Source organism: Felis catus, chromosome F1, assembly GCF_018350175.1.
Source record: "Felis catus isolate Fca126 chromosome F1, F.catus_Fca126_mat1.0, whole genome shotgun sequence".
Taxonomy (NCBI): domain Eukaryota; kingdom Metazoa; phylum Chordata; class Mammalia; order Carnivora; family Felidae; genus Felis; species Felis catus.
This window is the reverse complement of record NC_058384.1, coordinates 5,442,590-5,469,865: the sequence shown is the minus strand read 5'-3', so window position 1 is coordinate 5,469,865 and position 27,276 is coordinate 5,442,590. Positions and strand designations below refer to the sequence as shown.

Sequence of the window (27,276 nt, the reverse complement as noted above, 5' to 3'; positions counted from 1 at the left end):
TCATGCTAATATTAGCTTTTTTTATCGCGACTTTTTACGATTTAGGAGACCTCCCCCAAACTTTCAGGAAAAATCTTTCAGGAGTATAAAGCTCATTCAAATTTCTGGAGATCCTACGAAGAGATCCTATGAAGATGCTCATTTGTTATTAATTCTAAATTGTTATAAATCACTAAATCTAAGAAATTTGTCCCCAACTGTTATAAAGTACTAGTGACTTTATGACAAAAAAAAACTAGTAAAGCACTATTACTTCAGCAAAATCAGTTAATTTTTTTAATCCATCATTTGCCTAAGATAAAAAACCACGCCACAATTTTTGGAGTAGACCTCTAAAGTCAGTCTCCCAATTTACATAAAACTACTTTTATAGGTACACTACTATAATCATTTGGTGAAACAATTATTAACTCGGCAGTGCCCAATAATGTTCTTATTGTGTAACCAAACCCTACTCTCTTAGGTAATGTTTTACCAAGACAGGCAGTGATGGTGGCAGCAACTGTAATAAAGCGGATTGTTTGTTATGGGTTGTGAGAGATGACGCTAGGGGGATGAGACGGTTTAATTTGTTAAGTTCTTCCAAGTTTACAGGTGGTGGTTCAGGCTGGAAAAGTTCAGCTGCAAAAGGCTTCAAAAGCACACTTTAGTGAACAGCTGAGCGCATTCAAACACTAACCAGCCCTTTCAATAACCAATGTCCTATATTCAGGCTTCCTACAGGATTTCAATCTCATTTAAATTCTACTTGGTTGAGCAAGAAAATATGGTTAAACATGCTCAGAATAACCCTAGCTTATTCATTCTATTAAGGAGCTAGGGGAGAAAATGTAAGCCTGCTTATTAGCGTATCTGGCCATTAGTGCCCCGGGGGAACTGGGGTAGGACAGCTTCTAATCTCAAACACACAAGTCTGCAGAAAAGATTCCTAAGGTGAACTGAGGGGGAGTTACTCATAAGGAGCTTCCTGACAAGGTGATCTATACAGGAGATAAGCTTTCATAAACTGTCGTGTTTTACAAAATGCGACAGAGGCAGCTTCAAATCTGAAGTGTCTATTTGGCTGCTAACCTCAAATATTCATAGATGGTGTGCAATACACAAAAGTCCCCTTGGGAGCTCAGGCAACGGTCTCCAAACACAGACTACACCGGTCCAAGGAGAGGTCAGCACACTAGCAAGCAGCAAAACACGGTTTCGATACGCGCACCACTGCTAACCACACCACACCCTCCCCCCACACCCTCCCGTGGATTCGGGGGGCAGAGTCTGAACCACAGGCTTCCACGTCTGTGATCACACTGCCGGTCACAGGGGCAGTTCCGCGAGCGTGTCAGAACAAGTAACGAGAACATACACATTTAATCGTGTTTAGTAATTCTCATAAGGAGCACTGGGGAGGCCAGAGAGCACTGTATACACGATCGGAGAGAAATATCGTCTACTTTTAACGGAGATGTACTACTCTCTTCCCAACGCGAAATTTCTGCAAAACAAACTTGATAAATTATCCCCCCTCCCCACAGCGTACTAGTCATATATTCATATTAATAGTTACAAGTAACTATCTCTTGCTGTTTTGTTAAACTCCCGTAACACATGGTCCTAGTCACTCATGTAGGACACATGTAGGTCCTAGTCACTGTTAACTATCAAAGCTGCATGTTTTATATCACTTAACTAAAAACACAGAATGTGTTTAATTGTCACACAATCAAAAGAGCTGTGGACTAGCAATTAATGTTGTTTTCCAGATCAATGATACCAAGAGAGAAAATATTTTTTAACAATTCTCAGATGGCTTAATTTTTTTAAACATTTTAAATTCTGAAATTTACCCTTTAAAACCCCAAGAAACAAGAAATCCGTGTGAACACAAAGTAACTGCATATTATGTGGCAAGTTGCTTTGAGAAAAAGCCTAAGTTTATAATGCCTCAAATGATGGTTTTCCCTGTACTGAATATCAAGAATAAATGCAAATTCAGGGGCACCTGGGTGGCTCAGTCGGTTGAGCATCTGACTTCGGCTCAGGTCATGACCGCACAGCTCTTGAGTTCGAGCCCCGCGTCGGGCTCTGTGCTGACAGCTCAGAGCCTGGAGCCTGCTTCAGATCCTGTGTCTCCCTCTCTCTCTGCCCCTAACCCGCTCGCATTCTGTCTCTGTCTCTCTCAGAAATAAACAAACATTAAAAAATTAAAACAAACTAAATAAAAACAAACATAAATGCAAATTCACTGTATTGAAGTAAAAAAATAAACCTATGAAAGAAAATCCAATCAGGTCTCACCCGTCACAAAACATCCCCTAATTTGGTATTTATTTTACTGATTCTCTTCGACTACTATTCTTGCTTTAAGGTTAAATGTAAATAAAATATTAAATGCTGCTTAATGACCAAGAATAAAATGTCTCTCGTTGACATAAACTAGAACATTATGACTGAGGCAAAAGCAGAGCTAAAATGCTATGTTCTCAAATCTAAAAATCAAAGTTTCTGATGCACGCTTTAAGTTTTATAAACCATTCCTAAGATAGGCCATTTTCACTATTTTAATTATAGTTAATCAAAACCAATTTTTTCAAATGTTTATTTATTTTTGAGAGAGAGAGAGCGGGGGAGGGGCAGAGAGAGAGGGAGACAGAGGATCCCAAGTGGGCTCTATGCTGTCAGCACAGAGCCCGATGCGGGACTCAAACTCAGGAACTGTGAGATCAAGACATGAGATCCTGACCTGAGCGGAAGTTGGATGCTTAACTGACTGAGCCGCCCAGGTGCCCCAATAAAAACCCATTTAATTCCAAACATTCTTCCCTCTAGAAAAACAGCGGCTCTACAGTATATTTAATACTATTACCAAACAATTCACAAATAAGAATAACCCAGAGCCAGTATTTCTTCATTGCGTATTTTCCTATGTAAAATTAACTCTCCGTCAGCTACACCTTCTTTACGTTTCGTCCCCCTTCTTTTCCCTCTCCCCCCAAACTCCTTATTTTGCAAATCATTAATTGACCCAGACTGGGAAACCTGATCCGACCAAGCCTGAGCCAATCAAGATCCTCCCCTCTTGGGAATTGGATTTTGAGTAGCGAGAAAGGCAGTAGCTCAGTGACACCTGTAACCTAAGGGAGCCTCCTTTAAAAAAAGGTTGCCAGTTCGGGCTGCTGAGCTCCCAGGAGCTTCCTTTACCCGAGGCCACCCTGAGGACTGGCCAACCCGTCCTTGCTTCAAACAATTCCCCATTTTGCCTAAGACAGCCTCCCTCCATTGCTAGCAAACAACAGACTCCAAATGATTCACCGCAGGAACTAATTGCAATATAGTATGCATACAGCTGGCTCTCTAAAGTTCCTATCTTGCACTGGTGATAAACCGAATATAAAAAATGATTAACTTCCAAATGTCAGTATGTATGCTGTCAAGAACAAAACTCGGAAGCACTACAGGGATGGGATAACAGTATTTAGTTATTTTGTAACTGTTCTCAGTTGTACACTTCCCAATTGGGGTTTGAAGCCTGAGAAAGGAGACAATTAATTTTCCTTCCGCCGGAGCCGTCAAGCCCAACCCTAGAATAAAAGCTTGGATCAGGAAATGGTGGTATGTGCAAGTTTCCAATTAAGAAGCTCCAAAGGTCCAGGGGAGATTTAAAAGAAAAGGTTTTGGGGGCACCTGGGTGGCCCAGTCAGTTAAGTTCGACTTCAGCTCAGGTCAGGATCTCACGGTTTGTGGGTTCGAGCCCCACGCCGGGCTCTGTGCTGATACCTCGGAGCCTGGGGCCTGCTTCGCATTCTGTACCTCCCTCTCTCTCTCTCTCCGCCCCTCCCCCACTCACGCTCTGTCTCTCTCAAAAATAAACAAACATTAAAAAAAAAAGTCTGGAAGGGAATGAAATGAAACATTAGTCTGCAAAAGCGACTCCGAAAAAAGAAAAGAAGAAAAAAAAAGCGACCCCTGATTCCCAACTCAGCTCGCTATTGGGTCTTATCTCTTTCCCAAATCACTCCCCTAACCGAGTTCCTGCTGTGACCTCGGAGGTGAAGACAGTAAAGCACCCCCCCCCCCCCCCCCCCCGCCGTGTTGCAAACCCGAAACAATGGCGTCTGCAGCAACAGCAGGCGCCCGAGAGTCCAGGGCTGACACTTTTGTGCGCAAGCCTGGAGGCCTTTCTCAGGCCACCGAGGCCTCTGACACGGTCTGTGCGTCTTTGTCCTTCCTGCCCCGAGTACACGAACACCGTGCTATGACCACAGAGCGCAAAGTGAACACCCGTCCACAACAGGTCCTGCCCTGGATCACAGGAGAGGACAGCGACGCCTCACACCCCGCGCCTCCGAACCATCCCAGCAAGCAGAGAAGGGTTCCTATGTCTTGCCTCGAGTCTTCAAGCATCTTAGAAACCTAACGGGCTTTTGAGACAACGCTGATGACCTGGGCTGGTTTCTCGGGAGAACGTCAGACCTGTGCCTGTCTTTCCACAGGCAACACTTCTCCTTACGCCAAAACTAAAACATTTGTCAACCCGCAGCAAGAAAGTCATTATAAACAAGGATGACTGGTCTTTTAGGAAGACGTTCATCTAATTGCAATTGGCTTATGATTTCAAAATAGAACAGGTTAAGTGACTAGCAGTAAGTCGACCAGTTAAACTATTCAGCAGTAACCAGACACACTAGATAGGAAGAGAAAACATATACACTGCTCAGTTGTCTTTTAACGGCTTAAGATACTCTCTTTACCTTACGTTATTATGGTTACCTTCCAGTTTCGTGCAGATAAATGTCACACACATGATGAAAAGCTTGGGAGGACCTTAGGTTCCCAATCAAGCTGTGTGTAGACGCTAGGCACCAAGCCCTAATATACACACTTACTAAACCAGGGTCATGGATGGAAAGATCAGACACGCAACCAAAAACTGCATAAACCAATGATGTGTGATGCAGCTTCTGTAAATGCTTGAGAAAAGTTCACCCAATCATTACATTTATAAAGACACTTTCTTAAAAATGCACTGGAAGTGTACGGCAGGTTTCAAGTCAAATAAAAATCTTCTCATGAATAAAAAAAAGGCTTGATATAGACAAAAATCCCACTTTTTAAAGAAGAATTCTAAATAATCTGAACTACACAGAATTAAAAGTTGGTTCAATGCAAAGAACCATCCCATGTTGGAGCCAGAGTCACCTTGGGAAGGGACTTCTGTTGACGGTTCTCAACGGTGCCCACAGCCAAAAGTGAATACCTCAAAGTCCTCTTTTCCACTGGTAAAAGTATTCCGACAGTCACCAATCTCTATGTATTGGTGAGTAGCTTATCCATACTGACCTTTAGTGTCAAAATCTGACATGGGGCCCAAAAGATAATACTGCTAAATGTGGGTCCGGTTATAGTAAGCCAGTAACTATATGCCCATTTACCATTTCACTCTACATTTGTTCTGGGCAACAGTTTGTCCTAGAGATAACTTGAAATTACCCAACTCACTCACCCATTCCCACCAAAATTAAAGAAAGAAAATAATATTGATCAGATGTCACTGAGATGATCTCATGATTTAAAAATTTATGCCTCAAAAATAGAGATTATACATTAACAAATTACATGTTATATCCTACTGTACTATTATATATAATATCATTATATATTATCTATATTTATATCAACAGAATAGGCTTAAACAGTAAACAACTTGGGATATCCTCATTAACTAAATTTTCAGATCTACTGCCCTCAGCAGACAAAAACTATTTTACTAGAATGACATGGCATTCAAGCGAAACATGCTGAGGAAATACACACAAAAAATTACAAACATCAGTTATCTCTTCAAACATACAAGACATAAGACTTTAATATAAACCATTAAAGCCTCTGAACATAATGGTACAGTATAAAAGTACTAGTTAAAATACTAAGTAACAAATGTTAATCCAACGAATGCTGGGGATTCCACCTTAAACTCATGCCATCAGTCAATTAACTTGTCCAGGGAGATGTTAAAATAATTTACAGGAAAGGGTTAAGCTACCGGTCTCAAAGAAATTTCTAGACGTGATCCAGACACCTAATAAATATTTGTTGAGGATTTACTTCCTCTCTGTCTCATAGAGTACTTGGTGCTATGGAAAAAAACAACAACAACAAAAGCATAAATCCTCGTTTTGAGAAAATTTATATTCTGGCAGGGAAAACACAGTAATCCAAGAAAGCAAGATTTAACCAAGTATACCACACATTGGCATACATCTCTGTACTTGGGAAAGTCTATGAACTTTATAAAAAGTGTTAACAGGGGACACAGAAATAGCGATTATTATGAATCTGGAAAAACAGTTTACCCTAAATGCTAATTCTTTACCACCTTCAAAATTGTGGGAAGTGGTTTGGGAGGTAATTTTAGCTCTATCAAGTCAAGGCATTAAAAAACACTTTAGTTATGCCTTTTAAATTATCTCTCAATTTTTCTAATCATTCCAACGACAAAGTCTCAGTTTGCTGCTGTTAGGTCCTCTATACTTTTTTTTTTTTTTTTTAACTTACCAATAGCTGGTTTCAGAGCCTTCCGCGAATGTCAGCATCTAGCTACAAATTAACATTTTCTTCATTGTATTTATTTTCATGGCAAGCTTTTATATAAAGCAAGTGACAGGATACACTTTCCCTTTATAATTAATTTTAGTTAACATTTTTCTTTATGTTAACTTTAAAACCCTGAGGGGAAAAAACACAAAGAGAGAGAGAGTACTGTCCTAACTATTCCGGATCCCAGGCAACTTCATGGTTAACCAAGACCACCTTGCTGACTTTCTAGAACAATAAATAAACCTGCTTAACAAGTGGTAGAAACGGTAACAGTTCAAACCTCTGTAGTTTCTACTCAACAAAATAAAGAAAATAAAGTATAACAGTTTACTCTGGAGGATGGGGGGTGGGGGTGGGGTGGTGGTGATAGCAAGAGACTTCCTAACAAAGCAACTTTTATGCTGCCAGAAAGGGGCCGACCTACACCCACCCATACTTTAACTCTTTGAAAACCCCCTACCAGTATCCTTCTCCAATCCCTACCTGGCAATACCTGCTTATGTAGCAGTTGTCCCTCGGACTGTAAGCTCCTTGTGGGCACAATCCCTGCCTTTTTCAGCTTAACTCTGGGGCTAAGTGGTTCCCCCTTTATCCCCTGTAGATACTCATTCGGTGATTGTTGGATAAATAAAATACACCTGGAGTTGGTCCTACACGTATGGCTTTTCCTTAAAAGACATCAATTTAAAATTAAGATATCAGGAGGTGTTGTTCTTTGATGTTAAGCCCTACATACTGATTTATGGATCTAGAGAATTTACCAAATTGTAAATAATTCCGTACAAATCCTGAATCTGCAATATAGGCCTTAAGGGTGTTGATGAAAATGCCACTAGCGTTGCATCTACTCTTTCCAATAAGGCATTTGATATATTTAACATAGTTAAATGCAAGGTCAGTTTTTCTTTCAAAAACTTTATTTTAAATTGGAAAAAGTTCCTTTATGATTCCATTGTTAAACCGTGAACACATCATCTGTATACCACTTCTAGAGAAACCACCTGTACACAAGCCGAGTTTATGGCATGAATATGATCAATAAAAACCGTACCAAGTTCTAACAAAGTATAGATTTCCAGTAATACACAAAACTTAAATCACCAAACAAGGCCATTTCAAGCTACAAATGTCTTTCCAACGTTGACTTTTCCCAGCGCTCTATATACATTGAGAATTTCAACATTCCATATTCTTGTTTTATAAGCCAGGAGAATTTCAGTAAGTAGGAGTCAGCTTACTAGGGCTGACCAAATAATATAAAGTTACCAAGGTGAATCACAAGAGAGACGCTTAAATCTATTCATTACGTAACTACTCTCAGTAACAAAACTAGTAAGAGTCCTTCCAATGATGAGCTCTTAAAAGGCACTAGAATATGAAGATTTTAGAATTATATAAGGATTGCAGTCAGTCAAAAGTTTACAGGTGGCGAACGTCTGCGTAACAGGTCTGCACAAATGTTCCTCCTCTGTCTTCAGCTAACAGTTTTAAGCCAAACTTGGCTCCTTTTCAATCACTTCTCTCTACGCTTTCCAAGGGCATCAGATGAGATTGGTCCATGACCTTCGTCAAGAGGACATTCACAACAACACAGAAACACCTTCTCTTGTATACAAGTATTTTTCAAGGAAATACTAAAATCGAGGATCTTTTAGAATAAATGCTCTTCAACGTTACATTCTCCAAACCTTCTGACAACCCATAATGTTACTCAGCCTAAGCATTACTATTTCTGGGTAAGGAAGACGGCAGGAATGACAGGGAAGGGGACAAAGAGGCCCAGCCTCTCTCCCTTTCTACCCAGCAAGAGTTAGGTATTCTCATTCTTCTTTCCCTGTAGCATGGCCAGACCTGATTTTAAGACAAAAGCAAGGTGAAAGCTGGCTTTTGGAGCAGCTCCTAAGGCAATGTGGGGCAGGACTTGCATGGAAACAGGCTCAGGAGTAAGGCAGTAAGTAAGTAAGTAAGGTAAGTGGGTCGCCAGAGGGCCGGACGAAGAGAGATCTGAAGGTGGAGAGAGGTGGTGGTGGTGCTAAGTGGTAATACTAAGAGGCCATGACTATCTTGCTAAGGAATGGGCAGGGTGAGTTTCTGCATGCAAAAAACAAAACAAAACAAAACCAAACCCCACGACAAATCAGAATATCTGCATTTAGCTTTTTCTGTACTTGTGATTACTTTGTTTCTGCTTGCCCAAATGACATTCAGGTAGAACGCTTTCAATCGAGTGGGCCTACTAACTTGTTACAACATACACAGCATGGCATCATCATACTGTGCCATGTTCACGAGGAAGAGACCTACCTTCTTGCGAGGTAAACAGCAGTTCATTTCAAATACATCGCAATTTGTTTTGAAAGTGGTTATTGCTCAACCACTTCGAATTTTGAAACTGGTAATAGTTATCTAAGAGCCTTCACAGAGGCGTAGCCTAGAGGCTGCTTCAAAGCAACCGACAAATCAGAAGAAAGCTTACACGGAAAACCACGTGTCTCCGGGTAGGAAGTACATTACCGTTCCATTTCCCGAAAGTTCACTTTCCGTGTGAGCGTAACAATGTAAATATTTCTAAATACCACATTTGACATCCGCGCATTATTTGCCTCACTCGTAGAGGAGCTGGGATTCTTTCATCTGGGACCAACAAGTAACAATAATCTACCCTTAACATGAATACACGGGGTACCGAGTCAAAACCCGGGGCCGTTAACTGTGCAAAGCCCGGAGGCTGGGTTCTCGTGTCAACAAAGTGGACGGGAGGAGGCAAAGGTCTGCACGCTGGGGGCCTGCAGGTGGGGGAGTGGCGAGCGGCTTTTCGGGCGCTTCGGAACAATCCATTCCGCGCCCCCCCCCCCCACTTCCATCGGTCTCCCCCGGCTGGGTGGGTGGGTTAAGGGGAGGGAGCGTGCTGCAGCCGCGCGGGGTCTCCGCCCGGAGTCGGGAGCAGGCCTCCCTCGGGCGGGAGCGTCTCAAACTCGGACCGTATCCCGTCCCCACCCCGGCCCCAGACCCGGGGCTGGGCACTGCCCCCCACACCCAAAACTGCAGCCCCCGAGGCATCGCGCGTCTCCCAAAGACTCCCCGTCAACCCTCGTTTTCCTCCAGAGCCACCCCAACCCCTCGGGTCAGGGGTCTCTGACCTCCCGCCATTTCTCCACGTCGCCGCAGCTCCGAGCAGGAGAGAACCTCAAGGTGACACCTCCTTTTGGACGACGGATCCGGGTTCCGCGCCCGCGCTCTCGGGCCCGGCTTCGCGTCAGAGCCCGGTCGCCTCACCTGGCAGCGGCACACGATGTCGGCGTCCTGCGCCAGCAGATCCACCACCTTGCCTTTGCCTTCGTCGCCCCACTGCGCGCCCAGCACCACCGTCACCCGGTTCCCGCCGGGCCGCGCCCCGGGGCGGCCGCAATCGCCGTTGGGCAGGGAGGATGCCGCCGGGTTGGTCTCGGCGAACGCCATGGCTCCGGTGACGCGAGGAGAGCCCGAAGGAGGCGCGGGCGGCGAGGAGTGCGCGAACCGAACTGCTCTGCGGCCGCCAGCCACATGCGGAGGAAGAAGGAGCCAGAGGCCGGCCCCGCCCCCGCCCCCGCCGGGCCGCCCCTCTCCAGCCAGGCCCCGCCCCGCTCCCCGCCACAGCCCACTCAAGGGGCGACCATGACTGCCCCGCGCAGGCCGGCCGCCGCAGCACCGCCCGCAGGAAGAGGCCCCGGTGGCGGCAACCGCCGCCACCCGGGACTGAGGCCACGCCCCTTCCGCAGCCTGGCGCGCCACCCCAGGGGGAGCCCGCGAGCGGAAGGTGGCGGGGGCGGGGCCTCGAGCGCGCTTCGCCTCATCGCCCCGCCCATCCGCCCTGGTCCCGCTTTTCAAACTGGAGAGGCGCGGAGGTGCGTGCTCGAGCGTCGGACTACAACTCCCGGCATGCAACGCTCTGGGCGGAGGCGACGTTTTCTGGAGCCATGGTGTCCTGCCGTCTGCAAGCGTTCGTCCTCAAATTGTTTTTTAATGACTTGCCTTTATTCAGCGACGACATAGCGTGTGCGAAATTCAAAGGGTGGAATACCAAAATACAAATGGGATGGAATTGAAATGTATAGATTTGGAACTGAAAACTAAAGGCCTGGAAGTAAGAGAGATGGGGCAGGGATCAAAGAGGGCAAACTCAAAAGTAGAGCAATGGAGGACATTAGAACTGAAAGTCTAGAGATCAAGTTCTAGCCCTTCTCATTTTACACACTAGTAACAGAGGCTCAGAGAAGAGGAGAATACTGATGTATAGTTTGTGCCAAATATTATGATGCATTTAGCTCTTTTAAATTCCACAACCACGTAAGGGAAGTAATACTCTCTTACCCTTATTTTATAGGATTTAAAAGTTAACTTGCTCTAGTGCGGGCTGAATTGGCACCGAGAGAGCCCAGAACCCAGGCCCTTTTTGTACATTCCACTCTTTAGTGTTTGAACCGCGCCTAGCTTCTGGAGTAAACTGTATCACCTGCTGATCTAATGCTCTTCCAACTGCAACACAAATTAACTATGACAGCTAATTCTGATATAAAGATGCTTCGGGGAAAAGTGCGAATAGAGCCTCATGTAAACATTAAACGCAATGTCTACTACATATATATCGTATACACACAATCACGTTCTCTAATGGTCCCTAGAGCGTATTTTAGTATTATACTGGTTTTATTCAATGATTCCTTGTCGGTAAACCTTGAGGACGTACTACAAACCATGATGGTACTGGGCACTGAGGACGTAAGGAGTAAAGGTAGTTGCAGCACTCAAGGATTCAGATTATTTGGTCTAGTAACAAACATAAATTAGAAAACTGAAAATTGTGGTGTTTGTTTATCTTAGCTTTACCACAAGATTACAAACCCCTTTGTAAACAAAGAAAGCCGTCATATTTCCTTGTACTCAAGTGCACGAGGTGGCGTTGGGCCTAAAGTAGGTGCTCAATAAGTCCCCGTTACTGTTCATTTCTGTTGAACTTAAAAACCACTTCTAGAGTGCTGGATCCTGGAAAGCACTGCCAGATGTGTATTCGCTATTGCAATATTTATGTACAGTCACAACGAAGACTTGGGCTAAAGGATGCAGGAACTTAAAAGCTTCACCCTCGTTCCGTCAACTGGGATTTTCCGGAGTGGTTTTGCTCTTTCACTCCCAAAAAGCACGGTTTCTGCCCTTCCTCCCGTCTGGTTTTACGTTTCCTCCTCCAACCAACTACCAAGCTCAGGGATAGCGCAGGTAGCGGCGCGCTGGCACGCATGCGTACTGCGCGCTGGCCCTCGCGGGTGGGGCTCGACCCCGCCCTGCGGCGCCCGGCCCCGGGCACCTCCTCCGCGGGTCCGCCGGCACCCCCGGGGAGCGCGCGAGGGCAGGGTGGGCGTGGCCCGGGCCGTTGGGCGGACGCCATCCCGGCGCCATGTCGGCCCAGGGAGTGGCGGTGTTGCTGTCGTGGCTGAGTTGCTGCGGCTCGGCCCTGTGGAGGTAGAGAGACGCCCAAGGCGCCCTGGGACACCGGGCAGGGCGCGCCCCCGCGCCCTGGCGTCCTGGCCCACCCGCCCCTGCGGACCAGCGCCCCGAGCCCCAGCTCCCGGCCCCCAGCACCGGCGCCCCGCCGCCCCCTTCCGCCAGTTTTCCATGAATGGGGCGGGAGTGAGGGGCAGTGCTAGGGCTCTGCTACTCCAGGGTCTTGGTGACTTCGCGTGGCTGTCGGGTGCACAGCTGAGCCCCCGCGAATCCGTACACTCGTTTCCTCCTGCCTCGCCCTCGTTCCGCCGGAGACGAGCGGAGCAAACGAGAACCCAGAAGTCGCCACCACCGGGGAGTGGAGGCAGGGAGCGAGGGCACTTCCCTAGGATGACTAGGTGGTTGATGGTTTCTGGTGCTTTGTAAGCTTCCATTTTTTCCTCTATAAGGTGAAGAAGATGAAACCTGCCTCACGGGGTTGTCGTGAGGCTTGAATGCAAAGATATATTTAGCTCCCAGCATAGGCCTGGCAAACAATGGATCAATAAATAAGGATAGGGGATATTATTAAGGATGGCCTGTGAATTCTAGGTGTTGTATAAACTTTATGTTGTACCCCAGAGGTCACTAAACTTTTGTGGAAAGGACCAGGTAGTAAATACTTGGGGCTTTACAGATGATGCAGTCAACTCTGCCATTTTAGGGATTCATGCACACCCTTACAATAGCCAACCCGGGGATGTGGCTGTGCACAAATGAATCTCTATTATAAAAACAAACAGGTGGAATTGGACCTGTAAGGCATGGTTTGACACCCCCTGGTCTACATTCATAACGGACGAGAATACTAAATTCATTGAGATAATTAGTGCAGACAAAGTTGCAGGCAAAATTCAGGGTAGATGTCTTATTGAACGAATTCTTCCTTTGCTCAAGGTCTAACAGACATGTACCTACATTTTCTACTAAGAGCGTTAACATTTTGTTTTTGACATTTCGTATCCCGACGGAGTTGGTTTCCTTTAATGATCTAAGGTAGGGCTGCAATCATTTCTTTCTCCTTATGAGTCCAGTTCCGTTTTCCAGTTCCATTTATTGAATATTGCCTCTGTCATATACAAAACTTCCCTCTGCGGGGCCAGTCGGTTAAGCGTCCGACTTCAGCCAGGTCACGATCTCGCGGTCCGTGAGTTCGAGCCCCGCGTCGGGCTCTGGGCTGATGGCTCAGAGCCTGGAGCCTGTTTCCGATTCTGTGTCTCCCTCTCTCTCTGCCCCTCCCCCGTTCATGCTCTGTCTCTCTCTGTCCCAAAAATAAATAAACATTAAAAAAAAAAAAAACAGAACTTCCCTCTGCACTTATGTCAACTTAAGGGTTTGCTATACAATCCCTCTTATTTGGAGGAGAAATTAGTTTTAATATTTATATTTGACCTTTTCCTCCACAGGTATTCCAGTAACAGCCCAAACTACCACATTTTTAGTACCAGAAGTACTGTAAGTGTTTAATTTTTTTCAAACTATAGTCAAGAATCATTTTTTACCTTAGAGCAAAGAGCAGTGTTTTATATTAGTTGTATAGTGTGGTGTCATTCATTTATTTTTATTTTATTTCCGTTGTCTCATTTGTCATCCTAATATAAATCCCCTTCCCAATGAATGTCCTTAGATATGTGTGTAGCAAAAACAAATAATGTGGTTTTGAGTGTTTTTTCTTATTTAGTATTCACAGATAAGATGGCCATACAATATATTGTGTAAACTACAGACAGTGAAAGATAGTGCTATTAATATTTTTGCTGGGACAGCACGTATGAATTGGAACAGCCTAGATAAACAGAGACGTGTGGCCACCAAAGCTGTAGATTTCATTCTCTATATTACTTTTTTTATCTAATACTTTGCCTTAATTTCTTCTGAATGCTGCCTGCTTACTAGTGTGTGTTTTATTTTATTTATATACCCCCCTAATGATGGACACATGGCTTTCTATCACCACAAACAACACTGTGAAAAAGATCCTTCTACATGTCCTTTTATGGGTCTGCGCAATAATTTTTCAGTTATGGTTGCAGGGACATGGGGAAAGCAGACAATTTAAATTCTGCAAGATTGTTCTTAAATGGCAATCACAATTTCCACTCTCACCTAGTGCACATCTCCACCAAAGTCTGGTATTATTGAAGTTTCTATTTTTTACCAACATCATTAGTATGTGCTAATACCACTGTTGCTATTTTCAATTCTCTGACGGCTACTGATTTTGAGCATCTCTTACCACATTTACACAAGCTTCTGTTTTGAATTGCCTGGTCATAACCTTTTGCCCATTTTCCATTTAAGTTTATGCCCTTTTCTTGTTGATTTACAGAGTGCTGTATACATTCCACTCTCTATATTAGTTGAATATTGGTTTTAAATGTTTCAGTTATCAGGGCATCTGCGTGACTCGGTCAGTTAAGTGTCCAATTATTGACCTCAGCTCAGGTCTTGATCTCAGAGTTGTGAGTTCAAGCCCCACGTTGGACTTTGCACTGGGAGTGAAGCCTACATAAAAAAAAGTTTAAGTTTTAATCATTTTCTTGTCTCTCATCTACTCATCTAACCATTAACTTTGTCCATGGATATTTTATTTTTCAAGAAAAAGCCGACTTTTGTTGAACCAAACCACTCTGCCTCCCCGCTCCCCCCCCCACTCTTTTTGACCTCATACTTTCTACTTTTTTTGCAGCCTTTTATTTTTTAGTGTTTATTTATTTTTGAGAGAGAGAGAGAGAGACAGAGTGTGAGTGGGGGAGGTGCAGAGAGAGGGAGACACAGAAATCTGAAGCAGGCTTCAGGCTCTGAGCTGTCAGCACAGAGCCCAACATGGGGCTTGAACTCAAGAACTGTCAGCTCATGACCTGAGCCAAGTCAGACGCTTAACCAACTAAGCCACCCAGGTGCCCTTGGAGTCTTACTTAAGAAAAATCTTCTCCTGCCTGGAGTTGCAAAGATATTTATCCTTTTTCTTTTATATGCTTTATATCTTGACCTTTCAAATATAGGACAGAAATTCATCTAGAGTCCACTTGTATATAATATAAAGTATGCATTCACATTATTGTCTCCATGTAATGAACCACCATCAATTAAACAACTTACTGTTTTTCTATTATTTTCTGGTATTATCTTTTTAGATGTTGTTAATATCTATATATAGAAAAAAAGATAATACCAGAAAAATAATAGAAAAACAGTAAGTTGTTTAACGTAGCTGCAGTTTAGCTTCAATGGTATATACTCTTTCCTTGAATTAACATGCCACAGTATAGGCATCATTTTATTCTAGATAAGCAACTAGGTTATTTCCATTTTTAGTCTGCTATGATTACGGCTACTAGGAACATTTTTATGCCTATCTTCTGCTTAACATATATGCATTGCTGGTGGGTATATAACTAAGTGGAATCGGTAAGTCCTGGGGAATATGCACGTGTTCAGCTTTAGTAGGTGATGCAAAAGATTTTACAAAGTAATTGTATCGGTTTACACTTATATTCTATGTTTATATATATCATTGCATTTACATTATTCAAAATTTATTACGTTACTCAAAGTCAGGCAAAAGGAAACTATACAAACAACGTCATTTGTTTTCAAATCCATTGCTATCCGTTTCTTATAAAATCTGTACTTATCACCTAAAATGTTATTTGTAGTTAATTTCTTTAATATCATTTATCTATTTCATCTTTGTTTCTTGAACATCTTTGCTGTATGATTGACCATTTGATTAGTCATTTTAAAAATCTCTTTTTTTCCTAAGTAATCTCTGCACCCAGCATGGAGCTCAAACTCATAACCCCACGATTAAGAGTTACATGCTCCACCAACTGAGCCAGCCAGGCACCCCGTAAAAATCTCCTTTCTTGATCTCTACTGTTTCTTTATCATTTTTGGGGGGGGGGGTGACAGAAATATATCATCTTAGTTGGCAATTGGTAACCAAAATAGTGGAATTATGTCGTTATAGAAATGCAAATTGGGAGCCAGAGTTTGATTCTCCACCAGGAAGGTAGACAAAATGCAAGAGAGTAGATGCTAAAACCAGTAGTATAGCAGCTTCCTTGCAAGTGATATTCAGAGAAAGAAAGAAATTATTGAGTGTACAGAAGACACTTTAGGGATGAAATATTTCATAAATCTTGATGGAAAGCATTTTGAAACAATTTTTCTCTACCTATTTGCTTTTCTGGGAGCTTTGGCATGAGCTTTGGCAGGATTCAGGTTTGACACACATCTAGGAACCTGTGAAGGTGCTCTGAGGGAACATAAGCTGATGGAAGCCATCTCTCTACTTCCCTATGTCTCTCTACAGCTTGCCAGTGTCTCCCATAAAGGAACTTATGCATTTGTCTAGAGCCTCGTTTTTGTAACCCACAGGACACCTCCGGATTTCCTGGCTCTAGTGGCCAGGGAGGCTTACACTTGTAGTCCCATTGGACTATATATATTTGTATACTTTAAAAGCTACTGCTTGAGTGTCTGGCTTCTAGACAACATGAATCTAGGTGCTCACTGAGATCCTCCCTTTGGGACAATGACAGGACTGGAACATCCTCAACTACTGGGAGTTATTAAAAATAAAGTAAGCTTCTTGGACAATCACAAAGTTTTGAAGGACAACCAAGACCTAGGGCAAGGTTAAATGATAAGCTTCATCTTTTACACAAGGCCACTTCATCAAGACTAGAAGAGGTGGTTATTTTATCTAATGCATAGAAATGAACACAAGAGAGTCAAGAAAATAGAAGAAACAGAGGAATATGTTCCAAACAAGAGAATAAGATAAAACCTCAGTGACAGGGGTGGGGGGGACACCTTACTCTAATGGAGATAAGTAATTTGCCTGATAAAGAGTTCAAAATGATAGTTGTAAAGATGCCCTTTGAACCCAGGAGAAGAATGGCTGAACACAGTAAGAACTTCAACCAAGAGATACAAAATATAAGAAGATACCAAATAGAAGTCACAGAGCTGCAGGATATAATAACTGAACTGAAAGGTACACCACAGGGTTCAGTAGAAGACTAGACAAGGCAGAAGAAAGGATCTGTGAACCTGAAAGCAGAGCAGTGGAATACACCTAAACAGAGCAATAAAAAGAAAAAAGAGTGGGGGGAAAAAAGTAAAGATATATTAAGGGACTTACAGAACAACATCAAGTGGACTAACATTCACATTATAGGGGCCCAAAAGAAGAGAGAAAGGGGCTGACAATTTTTAAAGAAATAATGACTGAAAGCTTCCCTAATTTGGGGAGGGAAACAGACATCCAGATCCAGGAAGCCCAGAGAGTTACAAATAGGATGAACCCAAAGAGACCCCAACAAAGACACATTATAATTTAAGCATTGAAAGTTAAACACAAGGAGAGATCTTACAAGCAGCAAGAGAAAAATAACTTCTGTTACATGCAAGATAAACCCCATAAGGCTATCAGTAGATTTTTCAGCAGAAACATTGCAGGTCAGAAGTGCGTGGCACAATATATTCAAAGTGCTGAGACAAAAAAACTTCCACACAAGAATACTCTGTGCAGCAAAATTTTCATATAGAATTGAAGGAGAAATTGTTTTCCAGATAAGCAAAAGCTAAAGGGATTCATCATCACAAACTAGCCTTACAAGAAATGTGAAAGTGACTTTTTATGCTGGGCGGGGGGGGGGGTGGGGGGTGGGAGGTACTAATTAGTAACAAGAAAACATGAAAGAATAAATCTCACTGGAAAGGTAACTGTATAGTAAAGGTAGTGGGTTAGTTACTTATAAAGCTAGTGTGAAGGTGAAAAGACAAAAGTACTAAAAATAATAATTTCTTAAGGGATGCACAGGAAAAAAAGATGTAAACTATGACATCAAAAACAATGTGCAAGGGGTTAGTAAAAATGTAGCACTTTAGATTGTGATCAACCTTAAGTTATTATCTACTTAAAATACACGGTTACAAGTTTTTGTGTGTAAGCCTCATGGTAACCACAAAGCAAAAAACCTGTAGTAGATACATAAAAGATAAGGAAGAAGGAATCTAAGTATGCCACAAAAGAAAGTCAACAAAACAAAAGAAAGAGAGGAGAGCAGAAAGAAACACAGAGAAACTACAAACCAGCCAGAATACAGTTAACAAAATGGCATAAGTGCAGCCATACCTCATATCATTGTGCTTCACTTTATTGTGCTTTGCAAATACTACTGTTTTGTTTTTGTTTTTGTTTTACATATTGGAAGGTTTATGGCAGCCCTGCATCAAGCAAGTCTGTCAACACCATTTTCCCAATGCCATCTCATCGGCTCATTTCATGTCTCTGTGTCACATTTTGGTAATTCTCACAATATTTCAAATTTTCATTATTGCATTTGTTATAGTACTCTGTGATCAGTAACTGCAGCTTGCTGAAAGCTCACATGATGGTTAGCATTATTCACAATGTTTTTTAAACTAAGGTATGTACGACATAATGCTATCACACACTTAATAAACTATAGTACAGTCTAAACAATGTTTATATGCACTGGAAAACAAAAAAATTATGTGATTCATTTTACTGTGATATACAATTTATTGTAGTGGTCTGTAAATGAAACTGCAATATCTCAGAGGTATACTTGTACATACCTATCAGTAATTACTTTAAATGTAAATGGACTAAATTCTCTAATCAAAAAACTAAGTGGCTGGCTGGATTAAAAAAAAAATCCATCTATGTGCTGCTGATAAGAGACTCAACAGATGTAAGGATAAACACACAGACTGAAAGTGAAGGGATGGAAAAGGATATTCTGTGCAAATGGAAACCAAAAGAAAGCAGTGTTGGCTATACTTATATCACACAAAATAGGCTTCAAGACAAGAGCATTACATGAAGAAGAAGCGTTCAATCGAATAAGATGACATAACATTGGTACCTATTTATGCATTCTGCATAGGAGTTGCTGAACATATAAAACAAATAATAACAGAACTAAAGGGAGAAATACACAGCAATACAATAATAGTAGAGGACGTTATTATCCCACTTTCATTAGTGGATAATCCAGACAGAAAATCAAAACGGAAATATCAGCCTTGAACAACACATTCAACCAGATAGAACTTAACAGATATTTACAGAACATCCCATCCAGAATGAACAGAATACACATTCTTCTCAAACACAGGGAACATTCTCCAGAATAGAGAGGTCATGTGTTAGGCCACAAAGCAAGTCTTAAGATTAGTATCATATCAAGGATGCTTGGGTGGCTCAGTCGGTTGAGCATATGACTTTATCTCAGGTCATGATCTCTCAGTTTGTGGGGTTGAGCCCCACGTCAGGCTCTGCGCTGACAGCTCTGAGCCTGGAGCCTGCTTCAGATTCTGGGTCTTCCTCTCTCTCTCTGCCCCACCCCCACTCATGCTCTGTCTCTCAAGAATGAATAAACATTAAAAAACAATAAAAAAAAATAAACATTTTAAAAAATTTAAAAAAGAGGATTAATATATCATGCAAATTTTCTGACTGCAATGGTATAAAACTGGAAATCAATGATAAATAGAAAACTGGAAAATTCACAAATAAGTGGGGATTAAACAACATGCTTACTGAACAACCAATGCATCAAAAAATAAATTGAAAGACAAATCAACCAGTAACTTGAGACAAATGAGGAGGGAATGGGATGCAGCAAAAACACTTCTAAGATAGAGGTTCATAGCTTAAATGCCTAAATCAACTAACAAGAAAAATATCAAACAATATTACACCCCAAGAAACTAGAAAAAGAAGAAATGAAGCCCAAAGTAGGTAGGTAGAAGGAAATAACAAAGATAAGAACAGAAATAAATGAAGTAGATGGGGCGCCTGGGTGGCTCAGTCAGTTAAGCATCCGACTTTAGCTCAGGTCGTGATCTTGCGGTTCATGGGTTCAAGCCTTGTGTCAGGCTCTGTGCTGACAGCTCAGAGTTTGGAGCCTGCTTGGTATTCTGTGTCTCCCTCTCTTTCTGCCCCTCCCCTGCTCATGCTCTGTGTCTGTCTGTCTGTCTCTCTCAAAAATGAATAAAACATTAAAAAAAAGAAAAATGAAATAGAGATTACAATAACAATAGAAAAGATCAATGAAACTAAAAGCTGGTTCTTTGAAAAGATAAAATTAACTGCAGGATACAAAATCAATATTCAGAAATCTCTTGTGTGGCTGTACACTAACAGCAGTCTGAAAGAGAAATTAAGAAAACAATCCTATTTGGAATTACATCAAGAAATAAAAATACTTAGCAATAAATTTAACCAAGGAGGTAAAAGACTGCTACATTAAAACTATAAGATATTGATGGAAGAAATAGAAGAAAACATAAATAAATGGAAAGATATTCCACACCCATGGATGAAAAGAATTAACATTATTGGGGCGCCTGGGCGGCTTAGTCAGTTAAGCATCCGACTACAGCTCAGGTCATGATCTCATGGTTCATGAGTTTGAGCCCTGTGTCAGGCTCTGTGCTGACAGCTCGGAGCCTGGAACCTGCTTCGGATTCTGTGTCTCCCTCTCTCTCTCTGCCCATCCCCTATTTGTACTCTGTCTCTCTTTCTCTCTCAAAAATAAATAAACACTTAAGTTTTTTTTTAAAGAATTAACATTGTTAAGATGACCATCAACTCCAAGAAATCTACACTTTCAGTGCAATCTTTATCAAAATTCTGATGCCATATTTTACAGAAATAGAACAAACAGTGGAAAAGTTTGTGTAAAACCATAAAAGACCTCAAATAGCCAAAGCAATATTGAGAAAGAAGAACAAAGCTGGAGGCATCACCTTATATGATTTTAAACTACATCACAGAGCTGTAGCAATCAGAACAATATGTTGGCACAAAAATGGATATAGAGGGGTGTCTGGGTGGCTCAGTTGGTTGAGTATCCAACTCTTGATTATGGCTCAGGTCATGATCTCACAGTTTGTGAGACTGAGCCCCAAGTTGGGCTCTGCACTGACCGTGTGAGTCCTGCTTGGGATTCTCTCTCTCTCTCTCTCTCTCTCTCTCTCTCTCTCTCTCTCTCTGCCCCTCCACCCCCCTCTCAAAATAAATAAACGTTTAAGAAAAGGGGCACCTGGGTGACTCAGTCAGTTAAGCATCTGACTCTTGGTTTCAGCTTAGGTCAAAATCTCATGGTTCATGTGCTGACAGCACAGAGCCTGCTTGGGATTCTCTGTCTCCCTCTCTCTTCCCTTCCCCTGCTCTCTTTCTCTCTCTCAAAATAAATAAATAAACTTCAAAATACATATATAGAGAGGGATGCCTGGGTAGCTCGTTTGTTTGAATGTTCAACTTTGGTCAGGTCATGATCTCACAGGTCATGAGTCTGAGCCCCAAATGTGCTCACTTCTGTCAGTGCAGAGCCTGCTTCAGATCTTCTGCCCCCCTCTTTCTCTGCCCCTCCCCTGCTTGTGCTCTCTCTCTTGCTCTCTCTCTCTCTCTCTCTTAAAAATAAATTAACAACATTAAAGAAAACAACACAGAGATTGATGGAACAGAATAGAGAGCCCAGAAATAAACCCATGCATATATGGTCAATTAATTTGCAACAAAGGAGCCAGGAATATACAATGGGAAAAAGACAGTCTTTTTAATAAAAGGTGTTGTGAAAACTGGATAGCCATATGCAAAAGAATGAAACTAGACAAGTATCTTATACCATATACAAAAATTAACTGAAAATGGATTAAAGTCCTGAATAAAAGACTTGAAACCATAAAACTCTGAGAAGAAAACACAGGCAGTAAGTTCCTTCACATTGGTCTTGGCAATGACTTTTTTTTTAAACTGACACCAAAAGCAAAGTCAACAAAGACAAACATAAACAAATGGGACTACAACAGACTAAAAATATTTTTCACAGTAAAGGAAATCATCAATAAGATGAAAGGGCAATGTACCGAATAGGTGAAAATATCTACAAACCATGTATCTCATAAGGGGTTAACATCCAAAATATATAAAGAACTCATACAACATACAACATAAAATAGGAAAAAGCAAACAATTTGATTTAAAAATGAGCAGAAGATTTAAATGGACATTTTTCCAAAGAAGATCTACGGATTGCCAACAGGAACATGAAAAAGTGCTCAGTGTCACTAATCATCAAGGAAATGCAAATCAAAACCGCAATGAACTCACTTCACACCAGTTAGAATGCCTATTATCAGAAATGAGAGAGGATAAACAGCGACTGACACCACAGAAACACAAAGGATCATAAGAAAATACTGTGAAAAAGTATATGCCAACAAACTGGACAGCCTGGAAGAAATGGATAAATCTAAATAATCTTCCAAAGCTAAACAAGGAAGAAATAGAAAATCTGAGCAGACCAATTAAAAGTAACAAAATTGAACTGGTAATCAAAAAACTATCACAGAATAAAAGTCCAGGACCAGATGTATTCACATAATGAATTTTACCAGACATTTAAAGAAGAGTTAATATCTATTCCCTTCAAATTCTTCCCGAAAATTGGAGAAGGAAAGCTTCTAAATACCTTCTATGAGGCCAACATTACCCTGATACCAAAAACAGACAATGACACCACAAAAAAATAAAACTACAGGCCAATATGCATGATGAACATAGATGGAAAATCCTCAACAAAATACTAGCAAACTGCACAAAACAATACATTGAAAGATCACTCACCATGATCAAATGGGGTTTATTCCCAGGATGCAAGCATGGTTCAATATCTGTAAGTCAGTCAATGTCATAAATGACATCAAGAAAATGAGGGGGGAAATTATATGATCATCTCGGTAGATGCAGAAAAAGCATTTGACAAGATTCATGATAAAAATTTTCAACAAAATGGGGTTAGAGGGAACATACCTCAATATAATAAAGGCCATATAGGAAAACCCCACAGCTAACATTATACTCAATGGTGAAAAACTGAAAGCTTTTCCTTTAAGGGCAGGAACAAGACAAGGTTATCCACTCTCACCACTTTTATTCAACCTAGTACTGGAAGTCCTAGCCACCCACAGCAATGAGACAAGAAAAAGAAACAAGATGTATGCATATTGCTAAAAAAAGAAAAAAAAAGGGTGGGGGGCGCCTGGGTGACTCAGTCGGTTGAGCGTCCGACTTTGGCTCAGGTTATGATCTCGCTGTCCATGAGTTCAAGCCCCGCGTCGGGCTCTGTGCTGACAGCTCAGAGCCTGGAGCCTGTTTCAAATTCTGTCTCCCTCTCTCTGCCCCTCCCCCCACTCATGCTCGGTCTCTCTCTCTCTCTCTCTCTCTGTCAATAATAAATAAACACTAAAAACTTTTTTAAAAAAAGTTAAACTGTTACTATTTGCAGACCACATGATACTTTATAGAGAAAATCCTAAAGACTCTACCAAAAAGCTACTAGAAGTAATAAACCACTTCAGTAAAGTTACAGGATACAAAACTAATATGCAGAACTCTGTGCTATTTACTAACAACAAAGTAATGACTTTATTGTTAGTACTAACAGTAAAGTCCCAGAAAGAGAAATTTGAAAAACAACACCACTTTCAATTGCATCAAAAGTAATAAAGTACCTAGGAATAAACTTAACCAAAGAGGTGAAAGACGTGTACTCTGGAAACTATAAAACACTGATGAAAGAAATTGAAAATGACACAAACAAATGGAAAGATATTTAATTCTCATGGATTGGAAGAATTAATATTGTCGGAATATCCATATTATCCAAAGCAATCTGCAGATTCAGTGCAATCCCTATCAAAATACCAATAGCATTTTTCACAAAACTAGAACAAATAATACTAAAATTTGTATGGACCCACAGAAGACCCTGAATAGCCAAAGCAATCCTGAGAAAGAAGAGCAAGGCTGGAGGCATCACAGTTTCAGATTTCAAAATAATACTACAAATCTGTAGTAATCAGAAAAATAAACACATAGATCAATGCAACAGGATAGAAAGCCCATAAATAAACCCACATTTCTATGATCAATTAATCTATGACAAAGGATGCTGGAATATACAATGGGGAAAAGATAGTCTTTTCAATAAATGGTGTTGGGAAAACCAGACAGCTTCATGTATAAGAATGAAACTGGACTACTTTTAGCAACATACAACAAAAAAAAAAAAGAAAAAAAAAAAAACTCAAAATGGATTAAAGACCTAAACATGAGACCTGAAACCATAAAAATCCTAGAAGAGAAAGCACACAGGCAGTAATTTCTGTGACACTGAGCATAGCAACAGTTTTCTAGATATGTCTCCTAAGGCAAGTAAGACAAAAACAAAAATAAACTATTCGCACTACATCAGAATAAAAAGCTTTTGCACAGCAAAGGAAACTATAGAAGTAAAAGACAACTACTAAATAGGATAAGATGTTTGCAAATGATATACCTGATAAGGTGTTAATACCCAAAATATATAAAGAACTTATATGACTCAACCCCACCAAAACCCCAAAAACAAATAATCTGATTAAAAGTGGGCAGAGGGGTACCTGGGTGACTCAGTTGGGTGAGCATCTGACTTTTGATTTTGGCTCAGGTCATGATCCCAAGATTGTGGGATCAAGCCTCCCATTAGGCTCCATGCTGAGCGTGGAGCCTGCCTAAAACTCTCACTCTCTTCCTCTGCCCCTCTCCCCCACTTGCTCTCTTTCTCTAAAAAAAAAAAAAAGTATTAAAAAAATGGGCAGAGAAGCTAAATAGACATTTTTCCAAAGAAGATGTGCAGATGGCCAACAGAGACATGAAAATATGCTCAACAACACTCATCATCAGGGAACTGCAAATCAAAATCACAATAAGATATCACTTCACATCAGTTAGAATGGTTAAAATCAAGAAGACAAGAAACAGTAATTATTAATAAGGATGTGGAGAAAAAGGAACCCTTTTGCACTGTTGGTGGGAATATAAATTGACACAGCCAAGGCAGAAGAGTATGGAGATTCATCAAAAAATTAAAAATAGAAATACCATATGATCCAATAATTCCACTACTGTTTACTCAAGAAAATGAAAACACTAACTCAAAAAGGTATATGCCTCTCTGTATTTATTACAGCATTGTTTACGATAGCCAAGACATGAAACAACCTAAGTATCCATCAATAGATGAATCGATAAAGACAATGTGATACGTACGCACCCACAAACACACAAAATGGAGTTTTACACAGCTATAAAAAAGGATGAGATTGTGCCATTTGAGACAGCATGGATGGACCTAGAGGGTATAATGCTAAGTGAGGTAAATTAGACTGAGAAAGACAAATACCATATGACTCCGCTCAAAATGGAATCTAAAACAAGTGAATAAGCAAATAGAGGTATTCTAGACATAATATTTCATCCATAAATATTTTAGTATGTACGTTAAAATGTTAAGATTCTTAAATTTTATTTTATTATTATTTTTACTTCCTTAAGTAATCTATACACCCACTGTGGGTATCAAACTCACGACTCTTGAGATCAAGAGTTGCATGCTCTAAGGGCGCCTGGGTGGCTCAGACAGCTGGGCGTCTGACTTCAGCTCAGGTCATGATCTCACCACTCATGAGTTTGAGCCCCGTGTCAGTCTCTGTGCTGACAGCTCAGAGCCTGGAGCCTGCTTTGGATTCTGTGTCTCCCTCTCTCTCTGCACCCACCCCCTCTCCTTCAAAAATAAATAAACATTTTTAAAAAGGCAACCCTAAAACTCTTTAAATACATACATACATACATACATACATACATACATACCATAGCCAAGGCAATTAGACAAGAAAATGAAATAAAGACATCCACATTGGAAAGGAAAAAAAATAAATTACCTCTATTTGCAGATGACATGATTAATATAAAAACCCCTAATGAATCCACTAAAAAATTATTAAAACTACTGAGTTTAGTAATTTCATATGGAAATTCACATGGAATTTCACAGGGAAATTCAAGAAAAAAAGAATAGACCAGACATTTTTGAAAAAGAACAATGTTGGAAGACTCACAGTTCCTGACTTTAAAACTTAACTATAAAGCTGCAGCAATTGAGGGGTGCCTGGGTGGCTCAGTTGGTTGAGCATCTGACTCTTGGTTTTGGCTCAGGTCATGACCTAATGGTTCATGGGTTCGAGCCCCACCTCTCTCTCTACACTGACAGAGCCTGCTTTTTTTCTTCTTTACTTATTCCACTTATAGTCTCTTAGTTGTTTTTCTGCCTTTCTTCAATGCCTTTTTATTCACATATAATTTCCCACCAGTAACTTTTAATTTAATCTTCATGTCCCTTATCATTATCTATTTCATGTGCTGGTTTAGTCAACTCTTATTTCTATTTGTGTTTCATTTTCTGTTCCTAGCTTATGAATTTACTTTATTTCAATTCCAGTATAGTGTTATATTTCAGTTTCAGGTGTATAACATAGTGATTCACCTACTCAATGAATTTATAACTCAAGATTTTTCTTTCTCTTATCACCAAATGCTTGTTTGATATTTAATTCAGTTAAATATCAGTTTGCAGTTTTCTTCTGCTTTTTGTTTGTTTGTTTTTTTAAGGGAATTTAATGAACTGAAATGTTTTTATTTTTATTTTCTATTCTATAGTAGCTTTTTATAGGTAAAGTCTGATTATACCTTTGAATTTTATGGACAGTTTGGCAGCCTAAGTTGGTTTGAAACATTCCTAGACAAACTTCTCTCATTGTAGCAAAGTGCAGTTTCTTTAACTGATGGCTTTTTGTTGGTAGTGTTGCATTTTCTTGGTTGTTTGGTTTGGTTTTTCGACTTACCTGATCCTAAACTTCCCCTCTTGATTCTTCCCTTCACCACTTACTCTCCGAAGGGTGTTTCCCTTTCCTGTATCTTCTCTCCTGAAGTGACACCTTTCTGAGGGTCTCACGTGCTTTTAATTCCTGTCCTCATAGTTCTGTGGTCTCCCAGGAGGTTTTTTCCTATTATATTTTTGCACCTAGGGAGTGCTTTCTCTCTCTGTGGGTGATTTGAATTCAGTCTTAACCTTTTGTTTCCTGTCTTTTCCCTGCAGTGTTTCAGAAGCCTCCTCACTCTCCACAGTGGATTATGATAGGAGCTTGAGTGAGAGCTCTGCTGAAGATAGTTGGTTTTTCTACTTACAGGTCTACTTGACATTTATAGTATGCTTTGTCTTCTTGCTTTGCTGTAATGTAGAC

At 41.0% G+C, this 27,276-nt stretch overlaps 2 protein-coding genes across 7 annotated transcripts in view; one reads left to right on the top strand and one right to left on the bottom strand.

Annotated features, from left to right (window-relative positions):
• The window catches only part of ADSS2 (adenylosuccinate synthase 2), a 36,741-nt gene extending 26,576 nt beyond the window's left edge, over window positions 1–10,165 (bottom strand). Inside the window, exon 1 of one of the 2 annotated variants that reach the window (XM_023247275.2) lies at window positions 9,865–10,165. In XM_023247275.2, coding sequence (XP_023103043.1) covers window positions 9,865–10,047 — 183 coding nt within the window. In that variant the 5' untranslated portion in view covers window positions 10,048–10,165. The remainder of the gene's footprint in view (window positions 1–9,864) is intronic. The other variant, XM_023247274.2, reaches the window with a different exon arrangement.
• A 1,505-nt stretch (window positions 10,166–11,670) lies between these two features.
• CATSPERE (catsper channel auxiliary subunit epsilon) overlaps window positions 11,671–27,276 on the top strand; it is a 195,511-nt gene continuing 179,905 nt past the window's right edge. For 3 of the 5 annotated variants that reach the window (XM_045049408.1, XM_045049409.1, XM_045049412.1), the window contains exon 1: window positions 11,671–12,084. In XM_045049408.1, coding sequence (XP_044905343.1) covers window positions 11,686–12,084 — 399 coding nt within the window. In that variant the 5' untranslated portion in view covers window positions 11,671–11,685. Of the gene's footprint in view, window positions 12,085–13,002; window positions 13,102–13,511; window positions 13,561–27,276 lie in introns of all 5 variants that reach the window. The other 2 variants (XM_045049410.1, XM_045049411.1) reach the window with 2 other exon arrangements.